At 33.0% G+C, this 20,766-nt stretch overlaps 1 protein-coding gene across 13 annotated transcripts in view; it reads right to left on the reverse strand.

Moving 5' to 3' along the window:
* Window positions 1-499: 499 nt before the first annotated feature.
* LOC118282010 (small conductance calcium-activated potassium channel protein) overlaps window positions 500-20,766 on the reverse strand; it is a 339,202-nt gene continuing 318,935 nt past the window's right edge. For 5 of the 13 annotated variants that reach the window (XM_050707802.1, XM_050707813.1, XM_050707812.1 and 2 more), the window contains 14 exons: window positions 17,066-17,271; window positions 12,301-12,430; window positions 12,122-12,217; window positions 11,521-11,694; window positions 11,093-11,116; window positions 10,324-10,466; window positions 9,896-10,000; window positions 7,794-7,929; window positions 6,134-6,244; window positions 5,631-5,758; window positions 5,377-5,446; window positions 4,700-4,819; window positions 4,408-4,550; window positions 500-4,258 (listed from right to left, as the gene is read on the reverse strand). In XM_050707802.1, the coding sequence (XP_050563759.1) occupies window positions 4,093-4,258; window positions 4,408-4,550; window positions 4,700-4,819; window positions 5,377-5,446; window positions 5,631-5,758; window positions 6,134-6,244; window positions 7,794-7,929; window positions 9,896-10,000; window positions 10,324-10,466; window positions 11,093-11,116; window positions 11,521-11,694; window positions 12,122-12,217; window positions 12,301-12,430; window positions 17,066-17,271 (1,752 nt within the window). In that variant the 3' untranslated portion in view covers window positions 500-4,092. Of the gene's footprint in view, window positions 4,259-4,407; window positions 4,551-4,699; window positions 4,820-5,376; window positions 5,447-5,630; window positions 5,759-6,133; window positions 6,245-6,298; window positions 6,410-7,793; window positions 7,930-8,387; window positions 8,524-9,895; window positions 10,001-10,323; window positions 10,467-11,092; window positions 11,117-11,520; window positions 11,695-12,121; window positions 12,218-12,300; window positions 12,431-17,065; window positions 17,272-20,766 lie in introns of all 13 variants that reach the window. The other 8 variants (XM_050707805.1, XM_050707801.1, XM_050707803.1 and 5 more) reach the window with 8 other exon arrangements.

The following is a 20,766-nucleotide window of genomic DNA, read 5'->3' on the forward strand; positions in this document are numbered from 1 at the left end:
ATTGAGATGTTTTGTAATTTAATTCAAGTTATCTGTAAAATCCAAACATTCCAGTAGGTACGTGCTCCAAATGATTTAGATATCACTTCGTAGGTGACATGAAATTTTATCGACCCTTACCTATTTTGTATTGAATTATTTGAAATTATTAAAATCTAATTAAAATTTTCTAATTTCGAAGTAAGATACAGCACTCATTTTATTTTAATCAACATCCACACTTTGAAATGAGTAGTTCTTCCACTAATTATGATATTCGTAAACATAGTTCAGCGACATCTCGCTTCCATTCAAGATATTTTTTAAGAAAGAGTTATGTATAATAGTTGCTCAGACGTCTGATAGATGGCGCTGTAAGAAAGATATTTAAAATATCTGGCTAGCAACATGTCTGAGTATTTTTGGTTTTATTTTGTTTATGTTATTCATAGGATTTATCTATACAAGGGACTTAGTTCTCTATTGACATGTTGCGTTGGAAATAATTTCGTACACCAGATTATTTTATCGAGTTTATTTTCAACTTCAGGCATAGGGTGTAAATAAAAATCAATTTAAAAAATACTACAGCTCATATAATCGAAGTTACACTTTCATTTCATCAACAATGATCACAAAAGTTTCATATCTTTTGTTTACGCACCGCATAGAACATTCCGTTGGCATACAACTTAAAATTTCATTATACAATTGAACGTATTATTTAAAAATAATTTTACTGGAACCGTATTTTTATTATTTTTTACTTTATTTACATTAAAATTCGCAAATACAACTGGTATTTACATTATTAATTTATACATAATGTCTTACTGATTTTTCGCTTATTATTTACAAATTCTACGTTTCTTAAACAACATTTTGGTCAATTCTTATTTATAAATAAATAGTTTTTTTATTTTTATTTTGAAATTTAGCTAAAATTGGGACTCACTCGCAAAAGTGTTCGTTAGGTATAATTATATTTTTAAATATTTTGGAAAGGTACAAATTATACACTAGGATAAGTCGGTAGGAATAGACGAGAATTGATAAAATATAATAATTTATTTAGTGCAAACACTTTTGTGAACAACTGTCCTAGACAAAACAGACTATAAAGCAATTATACTTAGTGACTAGATTTTTAAAATTCTTCATAATGGGGACAATTCGTTAGGCTACTGTTAAGTAAAGACCGATAATGTAAATACCTAGTTTCACTAAAATGCCACTTTTATTAATTATTGTGCGTTTTGAATTTAGAACTTTGCTAGGAAAAGAAAACGAGAAAATAATAGGACAAGAGAAATAAATGATTTTAGGAACGATTATATTTAATTATTTAATAATGATATAGTTGGAAGGTAAGAGAAAATAAATGTATAATTAAAAGCAAGATTATATATATTAAGTGGCAGTAACTAGAAAACAGTAGGTAATTATGTATGACGTGTAAAAAGGTCGAGGTAGTTAACACTAGGGAATATAGAAAGTATTTTTTTAAAACACTGTTTATGAAAAATTTTAGGAAAAGTTTTAATAAGATGGGTAAGATTATTATTTTAATAATAAATATAATAATGCAGGAAATATTTTTTTTTAATAATTTCTACACTAATCTGTCGTATATCTAAGTATACTAGTTGGTGTTTTTTTGTATAATTATTACGAACAATTATTTTTATAGGATTATTTATTACCCTAGCTACTTACAGATTTTAAGTTAAAAAAAAGAATAAAAATATGGTTCGGTATGAAATTCTCTCGACGCATAGGCAACCAAACAGTGTATTTAATTTAATTATTTGTTTTGGAAATTTCATGTTATCCAAATATCAACCTTATTGCTTGTCTGAAAGCCGAAATAGCAAAGAAAATATAAAAACACAACTAAGAATCAAACTTAATGAATATTTCTTATGTAAAATTCTCTCAAACCATTTTTACAATTATTCGGTTGATATTTTATTTCTGTTGTGTATTAAAATAAAACTTTAATTTCCTTTTTTTTAAGTATGGATTCCTGCATTACCAAGATGTTTTTTGACAAGTTGTACCTTCAATTGGGCCTTTATTTTTTATTTGCAATCGTTGAATATACTCATAGTAATGTAAATATTTTTAAATCTATTTGGATTCAATCTATTTCTATATTAATTACAGAAATTGGTCTATTCTATTTAAGTGTTACTCGTACATGCGTGCCAATATAACTGCTATTTTACAATCGGGACTTGAAAAATCAGTGCAGACTTATTTGAGCAAAATCCTCATCGGTTTTGATACTTATGTTAATGCGATATCCGATTTTCCATTAGTCTTTCAAGTAAGTGTAACAAACCAAACATGAAGAAGGAAAAATTTTAAAACTAAAATGTACAAACAAATTGATCCCATCATACAACACGTACAGCTACAAAATTCAGATATTTACTAAATATTACGCTCTCAAATTTTAGAATACCTATTTACATTCATAAGTTATTAAGATAATAAAACTGAATTATCGAAATTTCGTAGTGTTTTAGGCACTATTTAGACAGCCATCAATCTTATGTCTTATACAAAGCTTTACTTAATCTAACTCTTAGAAAAAATTGTTTACAATCTACATGTCAATAGGCAGGTAGTAACAATTCAATTTACCTAATTATATATCTAAAAGTGTGTATACAGGTTTCAGAATATGTGCAAGTGTCACATTTCGATAGTTTTCGAACAACACAAATGGAAACACACTTAGCTTACGTCAAGCCACGTCATACGTAGCCATAATCTGATCTCAAAATTTATTACTTAATTTTTTTCCGATTTCTCTGTAAAACATAGTTCACTTACGGATTACCTCAATAAAACTTTGTTTTAGAGAGTTTTATGTATTTAAAATATATTGCAAATAATGTGATCAGATTATTGTTCTATATTATTATTTATGTATAAAATATATTTCAATTTTTGTTCGAATACTATCGAAGGTGACATTTACAATTCTAAAGTAGATGGAGTAACGTATAGTTTTTATTTCATAGCTAAGTCTGGCATTGTGATATAATTATTCCAAATCGTGTTACTTTCCATACGTTAAATACTTATACAATGAACCGAAACCAATGTATAGTGACTACGATGTGTACTTTACAGTAATGCCTATACAGTCAGTTTATTTATTGACTGCAAAATATAAATGCAAATCTATGTGTTATATAACTATTTCATTAGTCACTATATTAATTTTTACTGCTATGTGTCTGTACATTAAGAAATCTATGAAAGTGACTACTCTTAAATTCGTTTCCAAAGACTTCTCAATGTCATAATATCGGTGGCGTTCACAAAAACCTTAGTAAAAACACACTCAGCTTATAAAACAGTGTTATTGGTTCCTCGAACATCAGATAAAACGTGAACAGACGTGTTGGTAATAACTATCTATACTAATTCCGATAATGTATTCAAAATATCGTCTAACGTAATTAGCTAAAGCGTCTATCGATAAAGCATTTGTATAATCACAACAGCAAGTCCGTACCGCCTCATTTCTTTTCACTATCTAAACAATATCACTAGAAAACAGTCTGGCACATCCGAAACTTTGGGGAACAGCGAAGAAAACTACGGCTGACCTTGTCTCGCACCGCGGCGTGGTCCTTCGGTATGCCGAGAAAATCGTTTCACTTTTTCCGTTCGTCACCCAACGTAAGATAAAGATGTCGAAAATAGTTTCAATAAACGGATTTGTTTCATGACGGTATAAAAATACAAATCTTCACATAGTAAATGTTCGTTTTGATTTGCAGTTTTATGGAGGAAACATGAGATAAAATGGCAATATGAAAAGTCAGTAGATTCTTATTCAAATCGCGTGCTATTAGTGAGATTAATATTGTAAATCAATAGCAAATTCTGCGTAATGTTTGATTGATATCGGGAAAGAACTTAATAGTTTTCGTGCAAAGCGTTCATTGAACTAGTATCTTCAAATCTCTGTCTTCCATTGTAAAACAACTTCCCCGACAACCTCTTTCGGGCGTAGTCATGAAGGGGGGGTCAGAGGACGGGCGCCGAGTTTCGTCGAGTTCAGCACAGGAGTTCGGAGTTGGAAGGCGGTACTCAGCTGGGTAGAGGAGGCCGAGACGCATGTGGAGCGGGGCTAGAAGGCTGCGGCTGCGCTGGTGAAGGCGTATGCGTTGTTGTGCTCTCTGGAGCTGAATGCGTTCGCCCCGCCGGCTGCAGCACCGGGCTTGGTGGCCAGGGATGTGACGCTGTCGCCAGCGTCCTGGAAACATTAAAAGAAAGTTTCAGAATAAAGGATAGTGTTCATTCCAAGGTGATATTTGAAACATAAGTCAATCATGTTGGTTAACTGTATGTATACTTAATAATTGAAGATATTTTGCATTACCATATAAATAATAGCATTTATACCTGGTGTAAGGCGTAATAGTAGATGAGGGCGGAGTAGGCACAGCAGCAGTGTCGGGATGCAGGAAATTTCTTCTCTGCTCCGCCCGTTCCCAACACTGCTGTAGACACCGAGCCATTACATCTGGTAAATTATTTACTTGTTCCTGAAACATACGGAAAATGTTTATGAGAGATAAAGTCAGCATATATGACGTTAAGTAAATTACCTTTTTTTTAAGAATGGATGTTAAAAAATTTTTCATGTTTAAGCCAGAAAAGAGAAAAGTCCAAATATTTGTTTTATGACCATTACCTGTAATGAAGTAAGTTTTTCTTCTAAACTAGTCAGCCTCTCTTCAATGGTGTCTTGTCTCGTACTCATGTCCGAAACAATCTCGTAGACTGTATTCTGGGTCTGTAAGAGAAAGGGGTCCTAATATCAATCGCTTTGCAGTTCATTATTTACTGCAGTTGCTAATAACTAGTTTGTGTTAGTGTATTAGATTTGTGTTACTGTATGATTGTCTGTCTCGTGTGTGTGATGATGTGTTGATCGAATGTCAATAGATATATTGTGCATGTTATCAAAATATATTTTAGAAAAGATTGTGATTTCTAAATCTAAAACATGCACATTCTTGGCGAGGGTTTGTTTGATATAAAAATTTGAGCAAAATAATTTTGGTCTAATCGATGCATGCGCTAAGCAAAATGGCCAAATGGGTTTTGAACAGATTTTTAGCATGCCATGATTTAAATTTTAATGCGAGTTGGGATTAAAATCAAGTAAAGTTAGTTTAAAAGTCTAGCGACTAAAGGATATTTAGATTGTTTCCGTAAGGGCACTACGTATCACAAAAGAGTTTCATATAGATCTTCTACCTCTAAATCTATTTCTTGCATTCCTAAAGTGCTTACTAGGGTACTACCTCTAAATGAGTGTATGAGTGTAGCAATAGCGGTAAATATATTTTTTAGAAATCAACGTACCTTTGCCATATCTGTTATAGTATTGGCGTTGTCCATCAGCTTTCTCTGATCCATCTTTACTTTTCGTAACCTATGAATTGGATTGTAATTTTAATCAAAATTTAGCAGTACAGAGTACAAAATACATTTTATATAAATGTAGACTGATTATATCGTCTATATCAAATGGTTAAGACCTATTTTCCAATACCATGACTTTCAGTAAATTACCTTAGATGATGTTATACCAATAAAATAGAAACACACATACTCACGCATAAATAGCTAATAAAAATTTTCTTTGATGCGTTCTCACTCTTCCAGGATGGACTCGTTTGACAAGCCTCGTGTGTTTGTATATTAACCACGTCTCCCGAAGCACGTTGGCAGCGGCATTTTTCAGCTGTAAGTATCCATGAATTCAATCAGATAATTAGTATGTCTTTTATCCACCTTTAACACATGACATCACATGGTGTCCAATGTTTCTTAAGCTTATTGTGAACGAAGCTATTTACCTTAAAACTGTTTTGAACATTATTATTAATTTTATCATGTTTCTTTTATTTAGTTTCTAGCAAAGTGTCATCACTATTGTGTATTCTGGCAATTCCATTAACTTCATCTAGTGTGTGTTACTCATTGTGTCAAGCATTAATTTTAAGCAGATTTTTATTATTATCATTTAAATTATCTTAATCATCATTAGCATAACCTAGCTTATAAGTCTTACCTTCATCGTGTCCTTCGACTGTTAGTCGAGTAACAGTCACCTTACCTTTTTTGTTAGCTGGGTTTCCATCATGAAGTTATGGACATGTTTCTCCGCTCTAGTTAACTCTAATTTTCTCGAAGCAACGGTCACTAATAATGCTGTACATCCCGCCCCCTGTTAATTAGATTAACAATAATTGTGATGAACTTATATCACAGCAATACTTACTCTTTTAGTAAGCTGTGTGTCCATCATGAAGTTATGAACGTGCTTCTCGGCTCTAGTTAATTCTAATTTTCTTGAAACAACCGCGACTAATAACGCTGTGCATCCAGCTCCCTGTTAAGTGAATACCTTAATGTAAAATGCAAGCGAACGTGTAGAAGCATTCAAGAATTTGTCATTCCAATAACGCAAGTTTGAAGGCTAAAAATCAAAAATAAAACTATAAATTTTTCAGCTATGTGCTATCTTTTTGATTAGTTAATATTATTATTATAAAATAAAATTTAGTAAGGACAACAGATACAATACTAATAAATGACTTTTTAGAGCGATCTGAGAATCATATCGCCCAGTATTGTATGAATTATCCCCTTTGATAGCATGGATAATTTAAAAATTACTATTTAAATCTGGGTTGATATTATTTAATTCACTTATAATTATTAAAACCTTTTGTGCTAAAATGCAGAACACTATGCAAATAGAATAAAAGAAGGAAATGTCTTACCTACGAAATGGTTTACACGAAAATGTAATGAAAGCACTGGTTTCCTTCTTTTATTGAAAGTTTCATGTTGTTAGAACGATAGACAGTTTCTCATCAAACACGACAGTTATTGTTAGTGCATATCCATCTAATAAGTGCACAAAACTGATTCAGTTCAACGTTTACTTCCATTTTAACATTAAGAACATCTAATATCTCATTTAACTTTATCAACATTTACACAAACACTATTTTAGGTGCAATAAGATTTATTGTACACTTCTGTATTAAAATAATTTTAGGAAAAGTGAGCCATTTTAAAAACAAACGTATTGTGCAATCCAGTGAAATATTTAAGTGAAGAGAGAGCTAGAAATAGTTAGGAGAAATGAAGCATTCCATACTACAAATTATATAATTTCTAATAGCTGGCTTTAACAGGGAAATGGACGTAAGTTTATTCAAAAAATATTTAAACCGTACTTATATTATTTATATAGGTATTCCAAAATATGCTGTTGCCTGCAAGAACTACGAATAAAATATTACGATAGTAACCCTATATTCAAAATATATTGTGTATTGATTGTGAGTTACAGAAGTGGTGACATAATACAGGTGTGTAAACATAGATATAATACTGCATTCACAATTTTAACATATACATTTCGTGTTACAGATATCTGTGAACATCAATATACTTTATAAATATTTATAACATCGAATACACCGACAAATAGTTGTGATTCAGCGTAAGTTCTCGAGAGTGAAGCATTTAGTGTGGTGTGTGAATTGTTTGGTACATTGAAACATTAGTGTTGACTGACTTCCACATCAAACGAATTGAAAGCGTTGGTATAAGAGCGAAAGCATTCCAACATTGCTGTTGGCGTGATTTTGCACACATCGACATTCATATATAATTATTATGAGACTTTTCTTTGGAAGGAAATTGGTTAAATTGTGTCAGTCAACACATACAGTCATAAAGTTTGTTTGTAAGGAACTTACCATAATGCCGGTGCTAACAGCAATACCTCTGCCGCAATATGTGTTTGGCACTATGTCACCAAAACCGACGGAGAGAAAGGTAATCGCAATAAGCCACATCGCATTCAGTAGGTTAGCGTGTTCTTCATCGTGAAACCTGAATGGTTAATAAATTTCAACTATTTACTAATGGACCTGTCTACCCTAAACTCGAAACGACCGATAAAGAAGTGTTCATTCACAAACCCTATCCTGTGACTCGTCATACGCAAGGCGATACCTACAGGCGTAGTGGATTAGATGTAAAAAAGGAATGAAACGAAAGAAGAAAGAGAGGGAATCCGTGTGGAATTGAAGAGTTTGACTTTGATTAAAAATTGAACTGTGAAATTGCTTCAAACATCGTGACGTTATTAACAACACATAAAATGGCTCACCTTTACCGACCTATTATAGTATCACCTAGACAAAGCAAGCTTTTTTATTTAACCAGTTTTAAAAGAGTCGCAAATCTTGCGATGCCTAGTACGATTCACTCCTAGCCACACAAAACGTATGAAAGATGTATAAATTTTCAAACCAACCCAAAGTATCCTACTATGATTTTATACATACCACCATACCGCAGGTGAGGGTAATGCCACGGCCGCAGTAAGTGTTGGGGACTATATCACCGTAGCCAACACAGAGGAACGTTATAGCTGTCAGCCACATTGAGTTTAGCAAATTGGCATGGTCTTCATCGTGGAACCTGAGAGCCAAAATGCCCGACAAGAACCACAGATAACCGGTTGTTTCTACTAAAGTCAACATAAGTTCAACTTTAAGGTGGGTATAAAAAATTTAGATTTTCAACAGGGACTTTTAAGCAAAGTTTTGTGGCAAAATCGTTGGAAAAGACATGTCAGTTTAAATTTAAGGAATCAATTTTAAAATTTGATAAACATTCATGTGATACAGTACTCCTAAACACAAAAGAAAATTTTGTCATGCCTATGGAAAAACAAAACTTTCTTACTACACAGACATTGTACGTTCTAATATCGAATATAAAGATTCTTAAATACAACGTGCATTCTAAACATATATCTGGGTTGAATACCAAATTATACTTGTAGCCATGCGTGATATAATTTTAAACCTTAGGTGAAGGTTATGATAACACAGATAAACATTTAGTAGATAGATTGGCGAGAAGAGAGAAGGTAAAACACGTAAAAGTGACAGAGTTACAAGCAACTTGCTTCGAACGGGAAGAAGAGGTAACTTGTTTGATGCATGATCATGAAGGGTGCAATGGTTCTGTGCATGTTGATGGTAAGTCAGAAGCTTCATCTAACATTTAGTGTGTTGTTACCTAGAGCCATTTTGTGCGTGACTTAACTTTTATTATTCGTTAAATGTATCTTTGTGAATACTTGCAACATCATTTATTGTGGTAAGCCGTGCTGTGATTACTTTTGCTCCTTTATCTTAGATTTGATATAGTTCCACGGTACCTATATCAATATTTTTATTGTGCAGTTACAGTGCCAACACATTTGTTTCAATATTTAGTTCTACTATCACAACAAGCATCCTCTTTCTTTACAACGGTTTTATCCGCTACATCTAACACATAAACTAATAATTACAGCTCTTGTGTTCTCAATACATCTTACAAAAGCTACATTTCAAGAAAATAGTCAAAGTCAAACTCTTGTATCATTTGTGATGATTATGAACCTAGCTTCACTACATTATCTCCGTAAATTTTAAACGTAGACATTGATAAATAAAAAAAAATCACAGTGGGTTTAAAAAGCAAAAACAAACATATTTACAACGCCACAGTACAAAAGCAATAGCATGCCCACATAGGCAAAACACCGGTGATCTTCAAAACTTAATAATTTGAGTGTCAAACATAGAATGTGGACATCGAACTAAACGATGGAAGCGAAGATACTGACAGATAATTAGGAACGACTTTTAATGAGAAAGTAAAATATCTGAACAAATCGAATGAGCAAATCAACTTCCCAAATACTGATACAGGTTTGGAATACCCCACCCAAGATTTTGAACACAATTATTACGCAAATTAAGATATATCACCAACAACACATAACAACGATACCAACCTTTCACACTGCCGAAGAGTCCAGCTCGCGATTATCCAAAGAGATACCATAAAAACTAGTAACACGGTGCCGGGGCAAATTGTCATAAGTGTCTTCAAGACAAATCTGTGAACAGTTAATAAGCAATTATTAATACTAAACAAGGAAAATGTCAATAAATTTTCTATTACTTTGATAAATTAATATAATTACACTGTTGGCAAGAGAGGAGCAAACAATCTAAATTCAAATTCAATTATGAATTATGGAGTCAACAACACGCGTTCTCTTTATAGGGAAGTCATGCACAACGCGTATGATATTACATTTTGAAGGGAAGTTACTCAAGATAAAGTATAAAAATAAATATCATCGATTAATAAACAGAAAAAAATGTTTCGGGAACAATGGTAATTACATCTAAAATATTAATTAAAATAATACATTACCTAGTGTTAAAATTAATTCTGTTTAAAGCTCCTATACTTCTGGACGAAGCATCTGTGAATAATTTACTGTGAAGTAACATGACCCTGCATATTAAATAGAGTCGAAAGAACATCGGCAGAGACAGCGTGACATCATAAGGAACCTGGAATGTGAAAAGCAATCACTTAGTCTTAATACATTTTGTAGAAGGTGTACGAATATTATCTCGAAAAGGCAACCTTAAGGCACGCGACATTAGAACGAAAATTTACGACAATATTATATTTTCAAGTGATGTCAGTTATACATTTAGTGAAGCAAAAACTAAATGTGCTTTGTGCTACAGTGATTTTTTAATTAAATCCTTCTGCCATTGAAATAGAACACATTATTATTATTTCAGTTATTCTGTATGAAATCTTTACTCAAAAATCATTTAATTTGTCATTTTAAGATATGTTTAGAAGCTAATGTTACATTTACACTCTTTAAAATTGTATAATAACTACAAGTATCGTGTAGTTCTTGGTTAAATACAAAATCACCCAAAATTATCGACTAAACTTATCATCTAACGTTTCCTACATGCATACAATTAAAACAAGACCGAACAGGTATTAACGCTACACGAAAAAAAAAATCAGTGACATACATTATGTCTATATCACATTATCAAATTCACATACACAAAACAAGAGCTTTTTTCGTACATAAATTGGACACATGCTCAAGACGAGGACTCTAACATCACTTAAAACTCGGAAACACTTCAACTCAATGAATACAGACCTGAATTTGCTTATACATCGTGCCCTAAGGAGAGAATTGAAAAAAAATGAACGTCAGTTAGCAAATAAAGTACAAAATGAAAGTAAACAATAGAAAATTAATATTATCGGACGCTAAAATGTTAACTACTAAATAGACAGTACTGAAGTCTGTAGGTACTTGTCTTGTAAAGAAGTGAAATCACAAAATAAAATACAAAGAAAACTTCATTAAACTACAGACGACATTTAGAAAATTGACATCAAGAATTTCAAAAACTATAACATCGTTTATAAGTAAGCAACGTCAATCTTGACATGGTTCTTCTAGTAACAAACTTTTATCAAGTATCTGTTGCCAGACGACATAAAGAGGCCCAAAATGCTTTGTATGACAATGATAACTACATACTTAAAACTATTAATATGAAGTTTATTACTGGTACTTACTACTTCAACGCCTATAACTCCGCCTTTGTTTGCAAGTTTTGTGGTCCAGGTAAAGGTATATTGACCGGGAATAGGATGAACGGCACAGATAGCAAGCTCGAGGCCAATTTGAGCTATCCGCTGCCACGTCATTGCTATCCGCCAGTCGTCAGCGCAGTTGTCTATCATAAATAACTGGAACGTGATGAATCAGAGTTTTAGTCACACAGACAAGTTGAATTGCAAATGTTTGATAGAAAGAAATATGTAGTAAATAATATAGCCATAGATAGAGAAATAGTGAATAGAGTCCGATAAAAAGTATTTGAAAAATAATATAAATGAGAACAGAATACAAAATTAATGCCCATGGAATATACTACAACATTCTGCTATACTTAATGATGTGGTTGCAAAAGTTAGGCAATATTAAAAAAATCTGGTTAAACAAAATTTTATGGACGCATATGTTCAAACTTCGAAACTTTCTTAATAAAAATCAAAGTCTCGTTTACAAGGAGCGCCAGGGTAATTGCTTTATTGATGCGCTGCATTAAAGAGACGGAAATTAATTAAGAAAGTTTCCCGACTAACAATCTTTAAGAAGAAAAGTTGTCTGTACCTGGACTTCTAAAGCGTGGTACGCGACGATTAGGCCAAGTAAAATCACAGTCGACATTGATATAAGCGTCTTCAACGCCTGCGAATATATTGACGCCTGAAATGTGAAAAAAAAACAGGTTATTGTAATTTGAACTCTAAAAGCACGTATGTACAATCTAGATAAACATGATACTTTACCTTAGTATATACACCAGCACTTGAAAGTTCATTTTCTATAACCATAATTATAATACCAAACATTCCCATTACTAAAGCGTAGTCACTTATTCGTTTCCTTTTTTCGAATAACGCCTTTCTTCTACCTAACCTGGAAAAATGGACGGAGAATTTATTAGTAAGTTCCATTTATTAATAAGGCACTTTATTTCTCTACGGCATTTCATGTCAAATTTCAGAGGGACTTCGAAATTTACGAGGGAGCCTAAACTAGGTCTCGATCGGCTCAGATCAAAGTTTTCGTGCCGACGTCCAGTATCGCGGGATTACTCTTTATTGATGAGGGCCCGTCGTCATTGATTGGTAGTTCGCAATCTTAGTGAGTAATTTATCAGTAAATTGGTATTTAAAAGGATTCATTTTGGAACAAAATTCGACGTAGAACAAATGTATAGTTTTTCATTACTGCTTTACTAATCCTTGTTTAAAGTCATGTATACACATTTTTACACCAAGCAAAATTGTACCATATCAACTTGAATTAAAGTAGTATTTAGTATTTGTGAACCCAGTGACCTTCAAACGCGGTACGATATTGGAATACGTGATTCCAACAATGGAAATGCTTCTCACGTTACCGTTTGGCGTTTTGATTACTTCATAATGGGAAATGTCGTAAAGAAATCCTTATATTTTTTGTTTAGACGTCGTACTTATTTCTTATTATACATTAAATTTGACATAGTAATAACAGCACTATCAAGCCTTGAATGTTTCTTAGAAGTAACATGGGTTGACGTCAACTGTCCCGTTTAATAAAATATGGGAAAATTAATAGTGATAACTTCTATACTGCACTTAAATAATTCCGAAGACAAACAAAATCGATGCGACCCTGATGCAAGTTATTTCCGTTCATTCAAGGCTGATAGGCATTATTAAAACGCTTCTAGCTTGTATTCGCTTTATTAAGCGTGTTTTCGTGTGATTTATTGATTACCGAATTTCAACCAAATCCGTCAAATAGTTGCGGAGATTAATGGTATAAGCATAGAATGTTCGACGTGATTCTTTAATTTGACATAACTTTTTTATTTATGAACCGATTGACATGAAACAAACACTAAATGTAAATTTAAGCATCCCACAATATATTCGTGAAAACCGCATCTAACTCGGATCAGCCGTTTCTGAGATTAGCGCGCACAGACGAACAGACAAACAGACAAACAGACAAACAGACAAACAGACAAATTTTCAACTAACCAATTAGATTGATTTTTTTGGGATTTTACTCTATTGTTACTGTTTTGCTGTTTGAAAGGTTGAAGCTTCTCTATATAAATATTAGAAAAGGGTCGTTTTCTATTATGATTGTGGTGGTATTTAATAGACATTTTTTCAAAATACAAAATCCTTACAACCAATAGATCGTTCGTCCAATGTTAAAACATAATTCGGTGCTGCTATTGTAATTTTAATGTCACATTCATAGAAAAATTCCCTCGAACAAATATGTATGTACAAACTGGACCATGTCTCCAGAATTCCGTAAAACATTTTGCTATGACTTTTTATGGTTCAAAAAACATGGTACAACACATTTTGGCTCGAAGACGGAGAAATTCGTTAAGATCATTTACAATCTCAAGGTGAAATCGGTCGTGTGAAAAGCACTTTAAATATTATATTCCCTTGTATTTTCCAGAGGTCCTAAAAACGTGGGCGGGCTGATACAAAGCTGATAGGAGCACGCTCCAAATCCATAAACTACTCATATAATGTGCTAGGAAGCATTTTAGAAGTGTTTCTTCTATATTTTATAGTAGAAATGTCGTATTTTTTTATGTAAAACACTTTTTTTAATATAACACTATTTGTTGTATTGACTTTCCTGTGTTTCTTGATTACTTACTTGGTTCGGAAACCATTAATTTTAGCTTAACCAAAAATGAGACAGGTAATTAAAATTTTGATAGTAAAATACAGATTTATGGCGATTGAAAAGTTTTACTTTTATTCAAATCAAAGCCCTTTACACAATACAAGCAAAATAAATATTAAAATTTATATTCTATTTTTCAAATTGGTTAGAAAATAGAAAAAAAAAATAAGGGTTCGTCTTTCTCAGCTTTCTTTCAGTAATCTTTATTATTTGTGTAGTGTATGTAATTTGCCGCAAAAAATTATTTTCTTTCTTCTTCTTTTTACTTTCAAAATGACAACAATCAGCCAGCATTTTTACACCACGTTACCATAGTCCACCTCAGGTAGCACTCCATATATCCATATTGACCGGTAAAGGGATATACACGTTATTCATAGAACAGTGCATTCGCTCACCTACTAAACTCTCAAGAGAATAAACTCGTCGGTTTTCGGCCAACAATTGACCCCAGTTTTATTACACTGCTTATTGGTTTTATATAGCCCAAGAGACTTAATGAAAATAGTACGAACCGGTATCGGAAAAACAATGAACTACGCTATAATAATGATATGTTGTATTAACCACGGTTTTATTGGTCACATTTTACGAATGGCACAAGGATTCCCTTTATATGTATCGTAAAAGTTTTTTTGACAGGTTATGTGTACTGAAGAATTTATACTGATGTACTTATTCTTGTTCTTGCATTGCGCAAGCGTGGTGATTAATGCTCACACCTTCTTCACATGAGAAGAGGCCTTTGGCCAGCAGTGGCCACTTATAGGCTGATAATGTGATGTGACCTGTAGGTACTTGTAGTGTTATTATGAAATAATGATACGTCTATTTCGATTTTGCTCACGGGAATTTGCCTAAAGCCAAATAAAGAGATGCTGCATTAAATACTTTGGTCCATAGGTAAATTATGTGCCAGTACAGGTGCACTCTCTGTACCTTAAGGCTCATAATCCGATAGAAAGGTAATGTGTATAGTACGCACGAAAATAGAATAAGTATTATAATGCCTTCTATAGATGATGATCTTCATAGATGATATTCTTAAATAATACAATACAGGCTTGTTAGAACCACAGAGCCTGTAGAAAATGTTTGGATCAAATTTAAATTGGTGACTGTCTAAACCATTACCTGCTATCTGATATTCATAATAATGCATTAAATCCCAGTGAATATACGTTCTCTGTTCAATGGAAATTTGTATTGGAATCGGATCAAAATTGTGGACAAATAAATTTTAGCCAGGATTTGTGGTTTGAAATCGTGGTGGATCAGATAGTGCATGACGGTGAACTATTTGCATAGTAAAATCAAACTCTAAAACATAGGAGCAAAAAATAATATGTACTACAACTCTCTTAGAGTTAAAAAATATTTGTGCCTTTTTTGTTTGTAAACGTTGCCCCATACTAACTGTTTTATCTCGTGTAGTTTCAAGTTTATAATAGAGTTGATTGCTTTAGCGATTATAAGCATCTACAAAAATTCAATATGGTTTTGATAAACAATGTTAGTATTTACTTCAAAATGAAGCTACTTGATAAAAACTATACTTTTGACAATAATAGATTATCAAGCATCGGCCATCAGCATAAGATTTAAAACTCAATGCTGTTATTTAGAAACAGAAACAAAAGAAAAAAACGTATCGCAATAAAAGTAAACAAATTCAAATAAAGAACCATTAAAATCTTTCCTCGGTTACCGAAGCTATCATGTAACATACTGGCACATTCAAAACAAATGAGCTGTGAATGTCTTCCTTTTTCGAATTCGATAAAAAAAGAAACAAAAAGAGAATGCGAAACGTGCGGTTGTGAACAGCTCGCGACAAAGCAAAATTGGATTTTTAAATTATGACCGTTGCTTTATGTTTTACAGTGTATTGGAAAAACTAAACGGTGTTAATTTGTATTTTAAATTAATTTGACTTGAAGTGTTTATCTGCCTTGTCGATTAAGGATAAGTTAGATATAAAATTGAGTTGGATTCTCGAATCGGGCTTTGTATTATTGGGGTATTATTGTACTCCTTTTCAGTTAACAGCAGCAGGTATAGTTTCCAGTATATGAAAATAGCAATTAATTTCTGATTACTTTCTGATAACATAATTTCATCATTAGGTGGTTTGGTTATAATGTATTTTGTTATCTTGCTTTTTATAGAATGCTATGGTAGATAAGTATGATTATTGTAATATAAAAATTAAATATTTAAGGGTCCTTCTTAGAACTCGTAATAAGTGAAACATCTTTTTGTTAGCTCCCAAAGTAAACATGGATTCACATGATAGAATGAAAGTCTCAGCATTGTGTGATCTCACAAAGACGCTCTCCAATTATGCTGAAGTGCTAACTTTGTCGTCTTCATTATCATTTCATTGATCGACTTTCGAAAAAGTCTCACTGGCTTCAAAACTTCTCGATTTAAAAACCTTTCTTTAAATTATTTCGAGTTTAAGATTTATTAGTTGGGACATCTTGTTGAATATTTTATTTGTAAGATAAACTTTTAAGTTGTATTCTTTAATGATGTTAAACATTTATTTTGAACTCGCCATCTAAAGTCAGCGACCTTTTAATGAGCACTTAGTTGTGCTTGTAAATTTGTTTACATAATTATATCTCAAATAAAGCCTTTATGATAATTTCATACTTCTAAAATTCCAAACGTACATGATACATAAAGGAATTCAAAATAATCTTCAAAAGGATAACACAATAAAATCCCTTAAATGCCTCCGTACCGACTGAACATTTGATCTCAGGTACAATTTAACTCAATATAAAAACATCACGCACATCCACTCCAATTACAGGCAGAACATTGGACACTAACCTATATCCTATATTGGGTTTGTGCTTAGCTGTCCCCCCGCCCTTGTACGTGCCGCCGCCAAGCGCTCGTTCTTCGCCGAAGCGCGGGTACTCGCTGTGCACGCCGACTAGAGCGACGCCTGCTTCCTCGCCTCCCGCGTCCCTCCCGCCACCCGAGTACGCCTTCATCGCGCCCGGGATCGAGAGCGTCGACACCGGCTTCCGCAGCTGAAATACACCGAAATACACTGTCAGCGAATTGTTACAAATACGAAAATTGAGATTTCAATCCGAAATGAATACTGTCACATGTTACATTGAAATCGTACTGATGCGTTCCGAGTCTGTCACTAAAATCAGTTCCACGATATTACTGTTTTGATTCAGCTCTATATTTAACGAAGTTATTTCAATCCTCGGTGTCTCATCTTATATTAATAAATGTGAAGTTCATTCAAATTCAGATAAAAATATTATGCTGTGAAAATTTTCGCACGAGACTGTAGTATAAAATCCTTAAAGTCATAACCGTTTACCCTTCTTAACATAACAATGTCCGTTATCCTCCGAAATGTACGGCTACCCTCGAGGAAATACCATCGTATCCTTGACCCTAGATTAATAAAATGGCGCTTTATGGAAATAGCGAAAAACCGTCAATGAACAAGATGCTCCACAAAAAACATTCGCATTCTAACTTACAGAAGATGCATTTGGCAGACCAAGGACTAATGCGTAACATATTTCAGCTGCGCAATTATTTCGTGGCTAATGAGAAATACTTACTAAACTTCTAGAGCTCCAATTAAGTGGAGCACAAAAACATTTTCGAGATATTAAGCAAATAAAATTACGTGCCCAACTCAACTCTTAGTTGGTAAGACATGTTTGTGCGTAATTAAAATTTTCTGGATACTTGAGTGTGCCCAAGGCAACGGTGGGCGAAGCAAGGACGGAACTGTGACGTGCTACAATTTGCTAAATAGCCCTTTTGACCAAAACGTTTCTGCCGCGAGCTAATTAGATTTATATCTACGCGTATGCATCGTGTTACTCGCTGCGAGGCTATAATAATGTTTTGCTGTTCTCCATTAACTTAATCTAGTTGGGGTTTTGTTATCTATAGAAGTGTATCTCATAAAGCTGTTATTTTGTTTATCTTATGTTTATTTGTCATCAACATTTGATCTTTAGAGTACAGTATAGTTTATGTTACAGTTGATACACAACTTGTACCATTTGTAAAGCTTCTATTAAGTTATTTAAGAGCATTTCTGCATTAAAGGGATGGTGACAGTATCCTCAAATTAGCCAATCGTTCATGCGTCTAGACGACCAAATCGACCAAGCGTGACGTCGATGTGCAGTGGCCTTAAATTAATCTTGTTGTAACACGATAAACCTGGATCATTGCGTGTAAACCATTGCTTAATTAAACTTTATGAACTTGTATGCTGTATTCAAAATACGTCTAACAACGTCTGGTATGAATATTTTAATTAAAACGCTGTCCCGTGAACTGTAGCTTTATACAACATGCAACATCGGCCGGTTACTGTGCTTAAGTGAAAACCCTGAAAGCGAAATTTATAGTGAATTAGCTTTGAGCTCTAACCTAAGAGTTTTAATTTTAAACGTTCTTTTTTGTTTACTTTGCGAGAATATTCACGTCAGTACCTGACACTGTAATTTTTTTTAATTATAACTTTTTTAATATGAGAACCACTTTTTTGTTTGCCAATTTCATACAGCTATTGTTATGTATTTAAAGATTTGAAAATCTTAAAGGAGGTTATCTGAAGTTATAGTAAGGCTAAGAATAATAATATTAATCCCCTTGTACTCGTATCCCATCAAGACCATTTTCCTATTAATACGTTTAAATTATTTAGTGGTCTTCGATTACGCATGTACATTACGTGTATCGAGCAATTAGCGTCCTGGAAAATATAGGGCAAGCAATTATATGCTTAATGACTTATTTACACACAGCAGTTAATTGCTTACGTAAGAATATTCACTTCCCAGTACCAGTACTTGTCGGAAAATGAATACTTATAAGTAATTCTTGGAAATACGTTCGTTGGGCCAACGCTAATACCGAATAGATTTGCGGTATCACGTCGCCAATTCGGTTAAAGTTGGGTGATCCGAACGTAATAGTACCATTCGTATAAACTGTCCTCACTGAAACTACCCGTTTACTCTTCCCTTGTTGAAATATTGAGGTAAATGAAGATGAGAAACTAGGTAAAAATGTTATCTCGCTTTTTATTACCACCGCGTTAAACAAAGTACTGTACATTATTATTTGATTTTGGTGTCATTTACAAGGCAATACCGATTTATATTGTGCCACAAAGTCGAACCTACGTAGATACACCAATAAACAGAACAATTTTGTTCTTAACTATACTCGTTTGGTAAAACGATTTTACTCAAACTAGCGGCCAACTCTAAATGAATTTTCGCAAACAAACAAAACAAAATTAGGGACGTACGAGCATAAACTGACCGCGAAAATTTTTGTCTTTATTTTTAGAGTAAGCACATTCATTCACTCGCTAGCTCATTCAACATTCATAACACATAACAAAACTTTTTCGTTTCCCGTCAAAAGTTTCGAGTCAGAAACTTTATTTTTTTTGTGCACATAAAATATTTTACATTAACGCTGGCGCCCGCATTGTGGAGACAATAATTTTGCATTGTCCACGCGTTAAATGTGAATAATGTTATTATAATGATTTAGTGGTTAAAAATGTGTTCGAATTAAATTTTATTTTATTTTGACACCAGAATTTATGAAACTGAGAACTATAATAATTTTGCTTTGTGGAAAAAAATTAAATTGAACATCACAATAATATGTTACCATCTTTTTTTTAAAAAAAATATCATGACGATGACTAACATAATATTTATTTATTGCCATCGAACCTTAACAATAAACACTAATTAGCTAACTTACGACATCTATACTGAAAGCTGAAATAAATTGCTTCTGAAAGATATACCCAGAAATGTATTTCACTTGCGTCCAAGTAAGGTAAAGTTACTCACCCTAGTCAAGTGACGACATATTGGGGATTGGAGTAAGATTGGAATACAAATGGGTGAGATAGGAAATGCTGACATCTACGATAGGTGTTGGTAAACACTGATGAGTTTCGATCCTTAAGTGATAAGCGTGAATTTACGACAGTTTCGCTGTTTCTGTGTTTGTGCATTTACGGGATTTTGTGATAGTAAATTGGCTTTAATCAAACGTTGACGATAAAGACAGTCCAGTCCAGTTTTGGTTTAAATTTTTGAGTGAACAAGAAACTACTCGTTTTACTGTGGATATATAAAAAAAATATTGTAGTATGAACATTTTTATTTACTTACATATTATTTTAATGAATAACATTTTCAATACTAATTTACTCTCCATTCAATACGTCGAAAGAAAAAAGTGTTTTCTTTCTTTTGCTGTCCTGAGTTTTCACTCAGGACAATTTTATATCTTGATACTTCTTGTGATGGTTCACTTGCTACATTTAAGTATTAAGATCATATTAATATCAGAACAACCCAATACACTCCTCATCCATTCTTGTACTCAAAACAAGAATCCATTTAATTTATTTCTTTATACTTTTATCTGGAAAGGTATCAGCCGTACCTCAAGCTATGAGCAAATGTTGTGGAAAATTATGACAGTTATAAAAAAGACAATTT

Source organism: Spodoptera frugiperda, chromosome 3 (assembly GCF_023101765.2).
Source record: "Spodoptera frugiperda isolate SF20-4 chromosome 3, AGI-APGP_CSIRO_Sfru_2.0, whole genome shotgun sequence".
Classification (NCBI taxonomy): Eukaryota; Metazoa; Arthropoda; class Insecta; order Lepidoptera; family Noctuidae; genus Spodoptera; species Spodoptera frugiperda.